We start from the raw sequence: 17,529 nt of genomic DNA, 5'->3' as shown, positions 1-17,529 counted from the left end.
TTCCCTACATAGTGCACTACTTTAGACCAGAGACCTATTCCCTATATAGTGCACTACTTTAGACCAGAGACCTAGGGGCTCTGGTCTAAAGTAGTGCACCATGTAGGGAATAGGGCCCTGGTCTAAAGTAGTGTTCTATATAGTAGTGCACATGTCGGTATTTTCATACAGCTGGTTTGTAAAAGGAACAAAGAGTTGTCTGCTTCGTGTTTTTGCCCGGGAAACAAGACAGCGATACTGGTATCATCACAGCCCTAAGAGGAGGCATGTTTCAGGTATACAAGGAGATTAAATCAGAAATCCTAAAAACACAAACCTGATCTTTAGACCTACTTGATCATTCAAAATACCCATATACCCCAAATGAAGGAGGAAGAAAAGCCAGCAGACAACCGGTATGACCTCTGACCTGCGACCCCTCACCTGAGTGTATAGTAGATTTAGTCCCACTCGGTTGTCCATCACATCACTGTCATACGCCGTGTCCCAGTAACTAGAACAACAAGAGGGAGAGAATACGTGAACCAGCAGAACTTCAAGAACTTGAAGCCTGAAAATTGAAGAACTTGAAGAACTTCAAGAACTTGAAGCCTGAAAATTGAAGAACTTGAAGAACTTCAAGAACTTGAAGCCTGAAAATTGAAGAACTTGAAGAACTTCAAGAACTTGAAGCCTGAAAATTGAAGAACTTGAAGAACTTCAAGAACTTGAAGCCTGAAAATTGAAGAACTTGAAGAACTTCAAGAACTTGAAGCCTGAAAATTGAAGAACTTGAAGAACTTCAAGAACTTGAAGCCTGAAAATTGAAGAACTTGAAGAACTTCAAGAACTTGAAGCCTGAAAATTGAAGAACTTGAAGAACTTCAAGAACTTGAAGCCTGAAAATTGAAGAACTTGAAGAACTTCAAGAACTTGAAGCCTGAAAATTGAAGAACTTGAAGAACTTCAAGAACTTGAAGCCTGAAAATTGAAGAACTTGAAGAACTTCAAGAACTTGAAGCCTGAAAATTGAAGAACTTGAAGAACTTCAAGAACTTGAAGCCTGAAAATTGAAGAACTTGAAGAACTTCAAGAACTTGAAGCCTGAAAATTGAAGAACTTGAAGAACTTCAAGAACTTGAAGCCTGAAAATTGAAGAACTTCAAGAACTTCAAGAACTTGAAGCCTGAAAATTGAAGAACTTGAAGAACTTCAAGAACTTGAAGCCTGAAAATTGAAGAACTTGAAGAACTTCAAGAACTTGAAGCCTGAAAATTGAAGAACTTGAAGAACTTCAAGAACTTGAAGCCTGAAAATTAAAAAAAAAAAAAAAAAAAATGTACAATGGAAGTTAAATTTTTAAAAAAGCAAAATGATATTTAATTTCAAGCTGTTAATAAAACGTTAAAGTGTTGGAGGGGCTGTTGTATCTTTGTTGGGTATGAAATGTCATGAAGTCTGATCATCGACACCTGCTGGCTTCGTGCCTGGAATGCAGCCAGCCAGCCTGTTCAATCAGCTAAGTGAGTGTACTGACTAAAGGGCTGTGTAGGTAAGTGGCACAACCACAGTGTCTGCTCTGAGTCTTCAATCACAGCATTATATGGGACGTGTTCCCCTGAATGCTTCGAAAGAGGATTGTTCTGAGGGTTTAAAATTCACATGTAATGCATGTGTGGTGGATGGTCTTGTTCAAATTCATAGAATCATTGAGTAATATTTTGGGTTAGATTTTTTTGATATTCAATAACAAAATGTTGTTGGGACATCTTCTTCGGTCAGTTTATGGGAAGGAATCTGACTAAGTGTCCATTAAAAAAAAAGCATCTTAGAGAAGATATCATGATATTCTCATGTTAGCCTTATTATCACAGTAGCCAATGTTCTGTCACTTCCTGAGAAACCTTAGAATGGTTTGTGATGACATGCCTCATTATGACATCATAGAACGCAACTAGGTTAAATACTTTCATTAACTTTAGTTTGTCATTATCGACTGGCTAAGCAATCAAGCAATTGTTTTTTAATTTTATTTATAATTTAATACTAATAATTAGCAGGAGTGATTAAGGTATTGCAAAACAACCACAGGTGCTCTTGGAGGGGAGGTGCTTAGTGGCATAAAAAGGTATTTGTGGCAATAGTTTTTCATTTTCAATAGGTTTTATAGTGTATCAGACTCATTCTATATCACTAGGTTTTATAGTGTCTATCAGACTCATTCTATATCACTAGGTTTTATAGTGTTGTGTATCAGACTCATTCTATATCACTAGGTTTTATAGTGTCTATCAGACTCATTCTATATCACTAGGTTTTATAGTGTTGTGTATTAGACTCATTCTATATCACTAGGTTTTATAGTGTTGTGTATTAGACTCATTCTATATCACTAGGTTTTATAGTGTTGTGTATCAGACTCATTCTATATCACTAGGTTTTATAGTGTTGTGTATCAGACTAATTCTATATCACTAGGTTTTATAGTGTTGTGTATCAGACTCATTCTATATCACTAGGTTTTATAGTGTTGTGTATCAGACTCATTCTATATCACTAGGTTTTATAGTGTTGTGTATCAGACTCATTCTATATCACTAGGTTTTATAGTGTATCAGACTCATTCTATACCACTAGGTTTTATAGCGTTGTGTATCAGACTAATCTTCCTTGCCATTTAAAAATAGTGGTTCTGAGCACCTGTGATTAGATGGCTCTCCTCCTGATCTTGGTTCTGATTGGTGGAGGTCTGGCAGCACCCCTATGGAACAGAGGTAGGGGGGAGGAGACTGCTAACCTGGAGCTGATTTCTGACCCTCATCTCGTTAAGGACCACATCAGCCTTTTTGACGATTATGGTGTGAGGCCTGTGTCCCCTCGTCTGCCGCCCTACCTCCTCCGAAGCCCTTACATACCTAACCTGGAGGACGAATACTACTAGAACCACACTGACCAGCTGAGGATTTACAGTGAAACTCAACATCTCCACTCAAGTCCTCCCGACTTCTGTAGGACATAGGTCAACTGTATTTTGACTGCTATGCCTTAAAAACAGAGCTGGTTGCGGAGTAGAAAATAAAGGTGCAGAAAACTAACACATGTGACTGAGTGTTATTCCCTTTGCTGAATAAAATTAACTCACACAGTCAAGTTTGGACACACCTACTCATTCAAGAGTTTTTACTATTTTCTACACGGTAGAATAATAGTGAGGACATCAAAAACTATGAAATAACACAAATGGAATCATGTTGTAAGGTTTAAACGAATCTAAATATATTTTAGATTCTTCAAAGTAGCCTTCCCCCTATACATATCTACCTCCATCCTTCCCCCTATATAGTATCTACCTCCATCCTTCCCCCTATACAGTATCTACCTCCATCCTTCCCCCTATACATATCTACCTCCATCCTTCCCCCTATACAGTATCTACCTCCATCCTTCCCCCTATACATATCTACCTCCATCCTTCCCCCTATACATACAGTATCTACCTCCATCCTTCCCCCTATACATACAGTATCTACCTCCATCCTTCCCCCTATACATACAGTATCTACCTCCATCCTTCCCCCTATACATACAGTATCTACCTCCATCCTTCCCCCTATACATACAGTATCTACCTCCATCCTTCCCCCTATACATACAGTATCTACCTCCATCCTTCCCTCCCACTATACATATCTACCTCCATCCTTCCCACTATACATATCTACCTCCATCACTCCAGTATCCCTGTCTCCTTCCCCCTATACATATCTACCTCCATCACTCCAGTATCCCTGTCTCCTTCCCCCTATACATATCTACCTCCATCACTCCAGTATCCCTGTCCCCTAACCCCTATACATATCTACCTCCATCCTTCCCCCTATACATATCTACCTCCATCCTTCCCCCTATACATATCTACCTCCATCCTTCCCACTATACATATCTACCTCCATCCTTCCCCCTATACATATCTACCTCCATCCTTCCCCCTATACATATCTACCTCCATCCTTCCCTCCCACTATACATATCTACCTCCATCACTCCAGTATCCCTGTCCCCTTCCCCCTATACATATCTATCTCCATCCTTACTCCTATACATATCTACCTCCATCACTACAGTATCCCTGTCACCTAACCCCTATACATATCTACCTCCATCCTTACCCCTATACATATCTACCTCCATCACTACAGTATCCCTGTCACCTAACCCCTATACATATCTACCTCCATCACTCCAGTATCCCTGTCCCCTAACCCCTATACATATCTACCTCCATCACTCCAGTATCCCTGTCCCCTAACCCCTATACATATCTACCTCCATCCTTCCCCCTATACATATCTACCTCCATCCTTCCCACTATACATATCTACCTCCATCACTCCAGTATCCCTGTCACCTAACCCCTATACATATCTACCTCCATCACTCCAGTATCCCTGTCCCCTAACCCCTATACATATCTACCTCCATCACTCCAGTATCCCTGTCTCCTTCCCCCTATACATATCTACCTCCATCACTCCAGTATCCCTGTCCCCTAACCCCTATACATATCTACCTCCATCACTCCAGTATCCCTGTCTCCTTCCCCCTATACAGTATCTACCTCCATCCTTCCCCCTATACATATCTACCTCCATCACTCCAGTATCCCTGTCCCCTAACCCCTATACAGTATCTACCTCCATCACTCCAGTATCCCTGTCCCCTAACCCCTATACAGTATCTACCTCCATCCTTCCCCCTATACATATCTACCTCCATCCTTCCCTCTCTATATATCTACTTCCATCACTCCAGTATTTCTGTACATTCTTAATATAGTACTGGAACTGACCCTGTATATAGCTACTGACCCTGTATATACAGTGCCTTGCGAAAGTATTCAGCCCCCTTGAACTTTGCGACCTTTTGCCACATTTCAGGCTTCAAACATAAAGATATAAAACTGTAATTTTTTGTGAAGAATCAACAACAAGTGGGACACAATCATGAAGTGGAACGACATTTATTGGATATTTCAAACTTTAACAAATGAAAAACTGAAAAATTGGGCGTGCAAAATTATTCAGCCCCTTTACTTTCAGTGCAGCAAACTCTCTCCAGAAGTTCAGTGAGGATCTCTGAATGATCCAATGTTGACCTAAATGACTAATGATGATAAATACAATCCACCTGTGTGTAATCAAGTCCCCGTATAAATGCACATGCACTGTGATAGTCTCAGAGGTCCGTTAAAAGCGCAGAGAGCATCATGAAGAACAAGGAACACACCAGGCAGGTCCGAGATACTGTTGTGAAGAAGTTTAAAGCCGGATTTGGATACAAAAAGATTTCCCAAGCTTTAAACATCCCAAGGAGCACTGTGCAAGCGATAATATTGAAATGGAAGGAGTATCAGACCACTGCAAATCTACCAAGACCTGGCCGTCCCTCTAAACTTTCAGCTCATACAAGGAGAAGACTGATCAGAGATGCAGCCAAGAGGCCCATGATCACTCTGGATGAACTGCAGAGATCTACAGCTGAGGTGGGAGACTCTGTCCATAGGACAACAATCAGTCGTATATTGCACAAATCTGGCCTTTATGGAAGAGTGGCAAGAAGAAAGCCATTTCTTAAAGATATCCATAAAAAGTGTTGTTTAAAGTTTGCCACACGCCACCTGGGAGACACACCAAACATGTGGAAGAAGGTGCTCTGGTCAGATGAAACCAAAATTGAACTTTTTGGCAACAATGCAAAACGTTATGTTTGGCGTAAAAGCAACACAGCTCATCACCCTGAACACACCATCCCCACTGTCAAACATGGTGGTGGCAGCATCATGGTTTGGGCCTGCCTTTCTTCAGCAGGGACAGGGAAGATGGTTAAAATTGATGGGAAGTTGGATGGAGCCAAATACAGGACCATTCTGGAAGAAAACCTGATGGAGTCTGCAAAAGACCTGAGACTGGGACGGAGATTTGTCTTCCAACAAGACAATGATCCAAAACATAAAGCAAAATCTACAATGGAATGGTTCAAAAATAAACATATCCAGGTGTTAGAATGGCCAAGTCAAAGTCCAGACCTGAATCCAATCGAGAATCTGTGGAAAGAACTGAAAACTGCTGTTCACAAATGCTCTCCATCCAACCTCACTGAGCTCGAGCTGTTTTGCAAGGAGGAATGGGAAAAATTTTCGGTCTCTCGATGTGCAAAACTGATAGAGACATACCCCAAGCGATTTACAGCTGTAATCGCAGCAAAAGGTGGCGCTACAAAGTATTAACTTAAGGGGGCTGAATAATTTTGCACGCCCAATTTTTCAGTTTTTGAAATATCCAATAAATGTCGTTCCACTTCATGATTGTGTCCCACTTGTTGTTGATTCTTCACAAAAAAATACAGTTTTATATCTTTATGTTTGAAGCCTGAAATGTGGCAAAAGGTCGCAAAGTTCAAGGGGGCCGAATACTTTCGCAAGGCACTGTAGCTACTGACCCTGTATATAGCTACTGACCCTGTATATAGCTACTGACCCTGTATATAGCTACTGACCCTGTATATAGCTACTGACCCTGGAACTGTCCCTGTATATAGCTACTGACCCTGTATATAGCTACTGACCCTGTATATAGCTACTGACCCTGTATATAGCTACTGACCCTGTATATAGCTACTGACCCTGGAACTGACCCTGTACATAGCTACTGCGATTCAACTGTAATCTGACCAGTTTAACACCCCTTAATTCAACTGTAATCTGACCAGTTTAACACCCCTTAATACAACTGTAATCTGACCAGTTTAACACCCCATAATACAACTGTAATCTGACCAGTTTAACACCCCATAATACAACTGTAATCTGACCAGTTTAACACCCCATAATCTGCAATCTGACCAGTTTAACAACTCTTAATACAACTGCAATCTGACCAGTTTAACACCCCTTAATACAACTGTAATCTGACCAGTTTAACACCCCATAATACAACTGTAATCTGACCAGTTTAACACCCCATAATACAACTGTAATCTGACCAGTTTAACACCCATAATCTGCAATCTGACCAGTTTAACAACTCTTAATACAACTGCAATCTGACCAGTTTAACACCCCTTAATACAACTGTAATCTGACCAGTTTAACACCCCATAATACAACTGTAATCTGACCAGTTTAACACCCCATAATACAACTGTAATCTGACCAGTTTAACACCCCATAATCTGCAATCTGACCAGTTTAACACCCCATAATCTGCAATCTGACCAGTTTAACACCCCATAATACAACTGTAATCTGACCAGTTTAACACCCCATAATACAACTGTAATCTGACCAGTTTAACACCCCATAATCTGCAATCTGACCAGTTTAACACCCCATAATACAACTGTAATCTGACCAGTTTAACACCCCTTAATACACCTGTAATCTGACCAGTTTAACACCCCTTAATACAACTGTAATCTGACCAGTTTAACACCCCATAATACAACTGTAATCTGACCAGTTTAACACCCCATAATACAACTGTAATCTGACCAGTTTAACACTCCATAATCTGTAATCCAGCCAGTTTAACACCCCATAATCTCCCTGGAACCTAACTAGTGAATGAGGATGAAGCCAGGGATATTTAAGGGGAGCAATTAGAAGTTGTTTATAAAAGAGGATTAACTCTGGCCGCATGAGCAATTCATAGACCCCAGCAGGGGGAGAGAAGAGGGAGAATTAGAAGGGGATGGAGGAGAGGGGGGGAGGAAGAAGAGGGGAGAGGGATTCATCTCTACTAACCACTGCATATTTCAACTTATTTGACCTGGCAAGTAAGTCTCAGTCTTCAACAAAACGGAACATTATGCTTTCATTATAATCCAGTTGTTGATCTGGGGGTTAGTGTTTCAGGCTCCCTGGGTTGATGCTGCTAGTTCTGTTACTCACCGTTCTCCATCTGCGTCCTAAATGACCGCTGCTAGTTCTGTTGCTCACCGTTCTCCATCTGCGTCCTAAATGACCGCTGCTAGTTCTGTTGCTCACCGTTCTCCATCTGCGTCCTAAATGACCGCTGCTAGTTCTGTTACTCACCGTTCTCCATCTGCGTCCTAAATGACCGCTGCTAGTTCTGTTACTCACCGTTCTCCATCTGCGTCCTAAATGACCGCTGCTAGTTCTGTTGCTCACCGTTCTCCATCTGCGTCCTAAATGACCGCTGCTAGTTCTGTTACTCACCGTTCTCCATCTGCGTCCTAAATGACCGCTGCTAGTTCTGTTGTTCACCGTTCTCCATCTGCGTCCTAAATGACCGCTGCTAGTTCTGTTGCTCACCGTTCTCCATCTGCGTCCTAAATGACCGCTACTAGTTATGTTACTCACCGTTCTCCATCTGCGTCCTAAATGACCGCTGCTAGTTCTGTTGCTCACCGTCCTCCATCTGCGTCCTAAATGACCGCTGCTAGTTCTGTTGTTCACCGTTCTCCATCTGCGTCCTAAATGACCGCTGCTAGTTCTGTTACTCACCGTTCTCCATCTGCGTCCTAAATGACCGCTGCTAGTTCTGTTACTCACCGTTCTCCATCTGCGTCCTAAATGACCGCTGCTAGTTCTGTTGCTCACCGTTCTCCATCTGCGTCCTAAATGACCGCTGCTAGTTCTGTTACTCACCGTTCTCCATCTGCGCCCTAAATGACCGCTGCTAGTTCTGTTGCTCACCGTTCTCCATCTGCGTCCTAAATGACCGCTGCTAGTTCTGTTGTTCACCGTTCTCCATCTGCGTCCTAAATGACCGCTGCTAGTTCTGTTGCTCACCGTTCTCCATCTGCGTCCTAAATGACCGCTGCTAGTTCTGTTACTCCCCGTTCTCCATCTGCGTCCTAAATGACCGCTGCTAGTTCTGTTACTCACCGTTCTCCATCTGCGTCCTAAATGACCACTGCTAGTTCTGTTGCTCACCGTTCTCCATCTGCGTCGTAAATGACCGCTGCTAGTTCTGTTACTCACCGTTCTCCATCTGCGGCCTAAATGACCGCTGCTAGTTCTGTTACTCACCGTTCTCCATCTGCGTCCTAAATGACCGCTGCTAGTTCTGTTGCTCACCGTTCTCCATCTGCGTCCTAAATGACCGCTGCTAGTTCTGTTGCTCACCGTTCTCCATCTGCGTCCTAAATGACCGCTGCTAGTTCTGTTACTCACCGTTCTCCATCTGCGTCCTAAATGACCGCTGCTAGTTCTGTTGCTCACCGTTCTCCATCTGCGTCCTAAATGACCGCTGCTAGTTCTGTTACTCACCTCTATATAGTGCACTGTTTTTGACCAGGACCAATAGGGCTCTATATATGGAATAAGTTGCCATTCACACTCAGTCTCTGTTACAAGTAGGTCAGAAGGGCTAAGACTTTCCTTGAGGGAGACAGGAGGGGGTGAAACAACAACATCCTGTCTAGTTTATCCCTTTCTGTTCTGGAGGGGGAGGTGACGAGGAAGAGAGAGGGGTAGAAAGAACGGTGTAGACTTTACTGTGAAAAACGTGCCTACGATGCAGAGTTTAAAAGAACAATACAAATGTAATAGTAACACAAGAGGAATAAATAAAACCACAGGAATGGAGCTATATACAGGAAGTACCAGATCACTGTGCAGAGCTACATACAGGAAGTACCAGATCAATGTGCAGAGCTACATACAGGAAGTACCAGATCAATGTGCAGAGCTACAAACAGGAAGTACCAGATCACTGTGCAGAGCTACATACAGGAAGTACCAGATCACTGTGCAGAGCTATATACAGGAAGTACCAGATCACTGTGCAGAGCTACATACAGGAAGTACCAGATCACTGTGCAGAGCTACATACAGGAAGTACCAGATCAATGTGCAGAGCTATATACAGGAAGTACCAAATCAATGTGCAGAGCTATATACAGGAAGTACCAGATCACTGTGCAGAGCTATATACAGGAAGTACCAGATAAATGTGCAGAGCTACATACAGGAAGTACCAGATCAATGTGCAGAGCTATATACAGGAAGTACCAGATCAATGTGCAGAGCTATATACAGGAAGTACCAGATCAATGTGCAGAGCTATATACAGGAAGTACCAGATCAATGTGCAGAGCTATAAGGTATTTGAGGTAGATATGTACATGAAGGCAGGGTAAAGTGACTAGGCATCAGGATAGATAATAATAAGGTATTTGAGGTAGATATGTACATGAAGGCAGGGTAAAGTGACTAGGCATCAGGATAGATAATAATAAGGTATTTGAGGTAGATATGTACATGAAGGCAGGGTAAAGTGACTAGGCATCAGGATAGATAATAATAAGGTAGTTGAGGTAGATAGGTACATGAAGGCAGGGTAAAGTGACTAGGCATCGGGATAGAGAATAATAAGAGTAAAATAAAGAACAGAGTAGCAGCAGCATATGGTGAGTGAAAGTGTCTGTGTTGTGTCGTTATGCATGTTATGAGTCAGGAGAGAGAGAAAGAAAGATAGCGTGCGAGAGAGAGAGAATGAGAGAGCCAAAGCGAGAGAGGAGGGGGGGGCACGGGGAGAGAGGAAGATCAAAGAGAAGCAGAGAGAGACGGAGGAAGTTGACACAAGACAGGTGCTAAAAGTCGAGGAGGGAGAGAAGTTATCAGGTCTCAGACTGCAGACAGAGAAACCTCACGTCACTAACACACATGGTAGCCAGAGGACCAGACTTCCTTCAAGTATTTTTTGTTGTTGTTGCTCATGATAAAACTCTTCGCTCTTCAGTCAATCTGTTATATTTCTCTCTGTACCAGATGGCTTCACTTTATATAAACCAGCTGGACTCATACTGGGACAACTCAGGATACCCAAGTGTCTGGGGAGGTCACAAGTACAGTACTGGTGACATCTCTCGGTAAGGTTCGTGGTGTAGTCAAACGGTTTCACAAGATCATCTATGGGAAGAGATTATGTAGCTAGATTAGAGAATCCAGACTGGTCCTCACTTGTCAGCACTTGGAAGGAGAGAAACCTTGTAACAGTTGCTTCTTCCTAAAAAGAGCCGAGTGGTTGACATTTGTTGAGTATCTTTGTTGTATTTAACTGCCAGCTATTCAATCCAAGTGACTGTAGTTCTGATTGGAGCTGCATATCTAGACAAGTAGTTAGAACATGACAATCAACATGTAGAGAGGTAGAGGAGTAGAGATACCTTTTCCGCAGGATGATGTGGAACTCTGAGCTTCGTAAGCTGGTGACTGATACGTACGGTAACTCAAACTCCTGCAGCTTCCTCACAACTGGAGAGAAAAAGAGAGAGAGACAGACAGATGAGGACAGTCCATCTGGACAGAACCCAGCAGGGTCCATCTGGACAGAACCCAGCAGGGTCCATCTGGACAGAACCCAGCAGGGTCCATCTGGACAGAACCCAGCAGGGTCCATCTGGACAGAACCACCACTAACTGTTATAGGCCTATTTCTATTGCGCCCTGTTTATCAAAAGTGTTGGGAAAAACTTGTCCATAATCAACTGACTGGCTTTCTTGATGTCTATAGTATTCTCTCTGGTATGTCTATAGTATTCTCTCTGGTATGTCTATAGTATTCTCTCTGGTATGTCTATAGTATTCTCTCTGGTATGTCTATAGTATTCTCTCTGGTATGTCTATAGTATTCTCTCTGGTATGTCTATAGTATTCTCTCTGGTATGTAATCTGGTTTCCACTCAGGTTATGGATGTGTCACTGCAACCTTAAAAGGTCCTCAATGATGTCACCATTACCCTTGATTCTAAGCAATGTTGTTCTGTTATTTTTATTGACTTGGCCAAAGCTTTTGATACGGTAGACCATTCCATTCTTGTGGCTGGCTAAGGAGTATTGGTGTCTCGGAGGGGTCTTTGGCCTGGTTTGCTAACTACCTCTCTCAAAGAGTGTAGTGCATAAAGTCAGAACATCTGCAGTCTCAGCCACTGCCTGTCACCATGGGAGTACCCCAAGGCTCGATCCTAGGCCCCACGTGCTGGCACCTTCCCGGATTTTGTGTTAAATGCTCTACAACGAAGTTTTCATAGTGTCCAACAAGCTTTATCTACCCTTAACCTTGTTCTTAACACCTCCAAAACAAAGGTCATGTGATTTGGTAAGAAGAATGCCCCTCTCCCCACAGGTGTGATTACTACCTCTGAGGGTTTAGAGCTTGAGGTAGTCACCTCATACAAGTACTTGGGAGTATGGCTAGACGGTACACTGTCCTTCTCTCAGCACATATCAAAGCTGCAGGCTAAAGATAATCTAGACTTGGTTTCCTCTATCGTAATCGCTCCTCTTTCACCCCAGCTGCCAAACTAACTCTGATTCAGATGACCATCCCGCTAGATTACGGAGACGTAATTTATAGATCGGAAGGTAAAGGGGGCTCTCGAGCAGCTAGAGCTGCAACAAACACTCAAACTGGACAGTTTTATCTCCATCTCTTCATTCAAAAACTCAATCATGGACTCTTACTGACAGTTGTGGCTGCTTTGTGTGATGTATTGTTGTCTCTACCGTCTTGCCCTTTGTGCTGGTGTCTGTGCCCAATAATGTTTGTACCATGTTTTATGCTGCTACCATGTTGTGCTGCTGCCATTTTGTGTTGCTGCCATGTGTTGTCATGTTGAGTTGCTACCATGTTGTTGTCATGTTGTGTTGCTACCATGTTGTTGTCATGTTGTGTTGTGTTGCTACCATGTTGTTGTCATGTTGTGATGCTACCATGTTGTGTTGCTACCATGTGCTGTCATGTTGTGTTGCTACCATGTTGTGTTGCTACCATGTTGTGTTGCTACCATGTTGTGTTGCTACCATGTGTTGTCATGTTGTGTTGCTACCATGTTGTTGTCATGTTGTGTTGCTACCATGTTGTTGTCATGTTGTGTTGCTACCATGTGTTGTCATGTTGTGTTGCTACCATGTGTTGTCATGTTGTGTTGCTACCATGTTGTTGTCATGTTGTGCTGCTACCATGTTGTTGTCATGTTGCTACCATGTTGTTGTCATGTTGTGTTGCTGCCATGTTGTGTTGCTGCCATGCTGTGTTGTCATGTGTTGCTACCATGTTGTTGTCATGTTGTGTTGCTACCATGTTGTTGTCATGTTGTGTTGCTACCATGTTGTTGTCATGTTGTGTTGCTACCATGTTGTGTTGTTACCATGTGTTGTCATGTTGTGTTGCTGCCATGCTGTGTTGTCATGTGTTGCTACCATGTTGTGTTGCTGCCATGCTGTGTTGTGTTGGGGAATAATCAGAATTGGTTGGTAACATAGGTAAGATGTTTTATATTCATCACATGTTTGTAAGTTACTTCTCATCAGAATGTGTTTGTATAATACTGTGGCGGGGTTGCAGTATCTGTTCTCTGTCAAGACTAAGTTACTTGGGCCGGAGAGAGGTCAAGCGTGTATCTCTTGGCTCCACAACGTCTGTGTGCCAGTCAGTGTGTCTCTGTGATCTTGTCAAGATAGGATGGATTTGATATATGGCTGTTGATATGGAGGATTTGTTTATGGTTCTGAGTTTGAGAAAAGAGCATAGTTTAGGAGACAAAGCTGAACGATAAATTATGCCTATGCTGTCTGGCTATGTGTGTCTTTTGCTATTAAAGGATCTCAGTTGAAATGTGGAAGGGACTCTCAGAGAATTCATTGATAGACACTGAATTGATCTCAGAGTCACAGGGTTGTGATAGAGCTCATAAAATTAAAGATGGACTTTGTGATAACTAACTCTGACTTGTGTGTGGTTTGCTCTCATGATTTGGTCAATAGAGGAAATTTCCACGACATTTGTCATGTTGTGTTGCTGCCATGCTGTGTTGTCATGTTGTGTTGCTGCCATGCTGTGTTGTCATGTTGTGTTGCTGCCATGCTGTGTTGTCATGTTGTGTTGCTGCCATGTTGTGTTGCTGCCATGCTGTGTTGTCATGTTGTGTTGCTGCCATGCTGTGTTGTCATGTTGTGTTGCTGCCATGCTGTGTTGTCATGTTGTGTTGCTACCATGTTGTGTTGCTGCCATGCTGTGTTGTCATGTTGTGTTGCTGCCATGTTGTGTTGCTGCCATGCTGTGTTGTCATGTTGTGTTGCTGCCATGTTGTGTTGCTGCCATGCTGTGTTGTCATGTTGTGTTGCTGCCATGCTGTGTTGTCATGTTGTGTTGCTGCCATGCTGTGTTGTCATGTTGTGTTGCTGCCATGCTGTGTTGTCATGTTGTGTTGCTGCCATGTTGTGTTGCTGCCATGCTGTGTTGTCATGTTGTGTTGCTGCCATGCTGTGTTGTCATGTTGTGTTGCTGCCATGCTGTGTTGTCATGTTGTGTTGCTGCCATGCTGTGTTGTCATGTTGTGTTGCTGCCATGCTGTGTTGTCATGTTGTGTTGCTGCCATGCTGTGTTGTCATGTTGTGTTGCTGCCATGCTGTGTTGTCATGTTGTGTTGCTGCCATGCTGTGTTGTCATGTTGTGTTGCTGCCATGCTGTGTTGTCATGTGTTTCTCCCATGTTGTGGTGTCTTTGGTCTCTCTTTATGTAGTGTTGTGGTGTCTTTGGGTCTCTCTTTATGTAGTGTTGTGGTGTCTCTTGAAGTGCGTTTGTCCTACTTTTTATTTCATCCCCCGCATGAGGCCTTTTGGTAGGCCGTCATTGTAAATAAGAATTTGTTCTTAACTGACTTGCCTAGTTCAATAAAGGTTAAATAAAATACAATAAAATAATATCCCAGAAATGTTCCATACGCACAAAAAGCTTAATTCTCTAAAATGTTGTGCACACATTTGTTTACATCCCTGTTAGTGATCATTTCTCATTTGCCAAGATAATCCATCCACCTGACAGGTGTGACATGTCAAGAAGATGATTAAACAGCATGATCATTACACAGGTGCACCTTGTGCTGGAGACAATAAAAGGTCACTCTAAAATGTGCAGTTTTGTCACAACACAATGCCACGGATGTCTCAAGTTTTGCGGGAGCATGCAATTGGGCATGCTGACTGCAGGAATGTCCACCAAAGCGGTTGCCAGAGAATTTAATGTTAATTTCTCCTCCAACATCATTTTAGAGAATTTGGCAGTACGTCCAACTGGCCTCACAACTGCAGACCATGTGTATGGCTTTGTGCGCGAGCGGTTTGCTGATAACATTGTGAACATAGTGCCCCGCGGTGGGGTTATGGTATGGGCAGGCATAAGCTACGGACAACAAACACAATTGCATTTTATCAATGGCAATTTGAATGCACAGAGATACCGTGACGAGATCCTGAGGCCTATTGTCGTGCAATTCATCCGCCACCATCACCTCATGTTTCATCATGATAATGCGCAGCCCCATGTCGCAAGGATCTGTACACAATTACTGGAAGCTGAACATGTCCCAGTTCTACAATGGCCTGTATACTCACCAGACATGTCACCCATTGAGCATGTTTGGGATGCTCTGGACCGACAGCGTGTTGCAGTTCCTGCCAATAACCAGCAACTTCACACAGCCATTGAAGAGGAGTGGGACAACATTCCATAGGCCACAATCAACAGACTGATCAACTCTATGTGAAGGAGATGTGTTGTTCTGCTTGAGGTAAATGGTGGTCACACCACACACTGACTGGTTTTCTGATCCACAACTCCTACCTTTTTATGAAGATATCTATGACCAACAGATATATATCTGTATTCCCAGTCATGTGAAATCCATAGATTAGGGCCAATTAACTGATTTCCTTATATGAACTTTAACTCAGTAAAATGAGTTGAAATTGTTGCATGTTGCATTTATACTTCTGTCCAACATAGATGGACAGACAAAGCTATATTTGACAGAGGTTCAATCTAGTCCATAGCGGAACTTCAGTTGACTCCTGAATTGTTGCCTCATTATTTTAGCTAGCCTACATGAGGAAAACATGCTAACTACACACACAGACCATCACTCCTCCTCCAAGGAGTTTTAGTATGCTGGGCAGTATGCACACCACACCCTTCCAAGCCTCACTCTCAATGTTGGCTCATTCATAAATTAAAATACATCATCTAAATCTAAAAATCTGTTAAATATACAAAAACGTCTTTCCAAACGTCTTTTCTATCTCACTCATCACTCTGTTATTTATTTTTTAACCTTTATTGAACTAGGCAAGTCAGTTAAGAACAATTTCTTATTTTCAATGACGACCTAGGAACAGTGGGTTAACTGCCTGTTCAGGGGCAGAACGACAGATTTGTACCTTGTCAGCTCGGGGGTTTGAACTTGCAACCTTCCGGTTACTAGTCCAACGCTCTAACCACTAGGCTACTCTGCCGCCCCTTATGAAGGTAATTCGTTTTAGTCTAACGTCACAAATGTCACCCTATACCTTACGTAGTACACACCTTTTGACCAGGGCCCATTGTGCATTGTATGGAATAGGGAGCCCTTTGGAACACACTTCTTGTGATTAGCTAATATTTTTGCACCGATTCTAATATTTTGCAATCAGCTCCTCAATTAATTTCCTAGTGGGAGATTTTGGAACCAAATAAGCAAAAACACAAGTTAAAATGAAGGCATGAAAATGTTATTGTATAATTCCTTTTCTACTTCCTTTCCATTTATGATTTAAGACACATAATAGTTGTATTGTTTCACATCAGGTGTCCCTCCACTCTGCTGTGCGTTTCCAGGGAAAGAACCTGAGTCTGATGAGCTGTCTGTAGGTACATCTAGTCACCAACCTACAGTATATGGGCAACCATACGAAGACGTTGTCTGACCGGGTCTTTCCTGTTACTGACACATTTTCCATAAAGTGGAGTGAAAAGGAGACACTAGAGCAAGAGCCCGTCAACAACAGGAGACACTAGAGAGACCGCCATCAACAACAGGAGACACTAGAGAGACCGCCGTCAACAACAGAAGACACTAGAGAGACTGTCGTCAACAACAGAAGACACTAGAGAGACCGTCGTCAACAACAGGAGACACTAGAGAGCGAGAGACCGTCAACAACAGGAGACACTAGAGAGCGAGAGACCGTCAACAACAGGAGACACTAGAGAGCGAGAGACCGTCAACAACTGGAGACACTAGAGAGCGAGAGACCGTCAACAACAGGAGACACTAGAGAGACTGCCGTCAACAACAGGAGACACTAGAGAGACCGCCGTCAACAACAGGAGACACTAGAGAGCGAGAGACCGTCAACAACAGGAGGCACTAGAGAGCGAGAGACCGTCAACAACAGGAGACACTAGAGACCGCCGTCAACAACAGGAGACACTAGAGACCGCCGTCAACAACAGGAGACACTAGAGACCGCTGTCAACAACAGGAGACACTAGAGAGACCGCCCACAACAACAGGAGACACTAGAGAGACCGCCCACAACAACAGGAGACACTAGAGACCACCCACAACAACAGGAGACACTAGAGAGACCGCCGTCAACAACAGGAGACACTAGAGAGACCGCCGTCAACAACAGGAGACACTAGAGAGACCGCCGTCAACAACAGGAGACACTAGAGAGACCGCCATCAACAACAGGAGACACTA

The 17,529-nt window shown here is 43.0% G+C and overlaps 1 protein-coding gene across 3 annotated transcripts in view; it reads right to left on the bottom strand.

Moving 5' to 3' along the window:
* LOC109882321 (sorting nexin-17) overlaps positions 1–17,529 on the bottom strand; it is an 84,680-nt gene that overhangs the window by 34,513 nt on the left and 32,638 nt on the right. For all 3 annotated transcript variants that reach the window (XM_031800451.1, XM_031800450.1, XM_031800452.1), the window contains 2 exons: positions 11,173–11,260; positions 424–493 (listed from right to left, as the gene is read on the bottom strand). In XM_031800451.1, coding sequence (XP_031656311.1) covers positions 424–493; positions 11,173–11,260 — 158 coding nt within the window. The remainder of the gene's footprint in view (positions 1–423; positions 494–11,172; positions 11,261–17,529) is intronic.

The sequence above is a fragment of the Oncorhynchus kisutch genome, linkage group LG21, assembly GCF_002021735.2.
Source record: "Oncorhynchus kisutch isolate 150728-3 linkage group LG21, Okis_V2, whole genome shotgun sequence".
In the NCBI taxonomy this organism is placed as follows: Eukaryota; Metazoa; Chordata; class Actinopteri; order Salmoniformes; family Salmonidae; genus Oncorhynchus; species Oncorhynchus kisutch.
The sequence above is the reverse complement of the archived record's forward strand: the minus strand, read 5'-3'. Positions and strand labels throughout refer to the sequence as shown.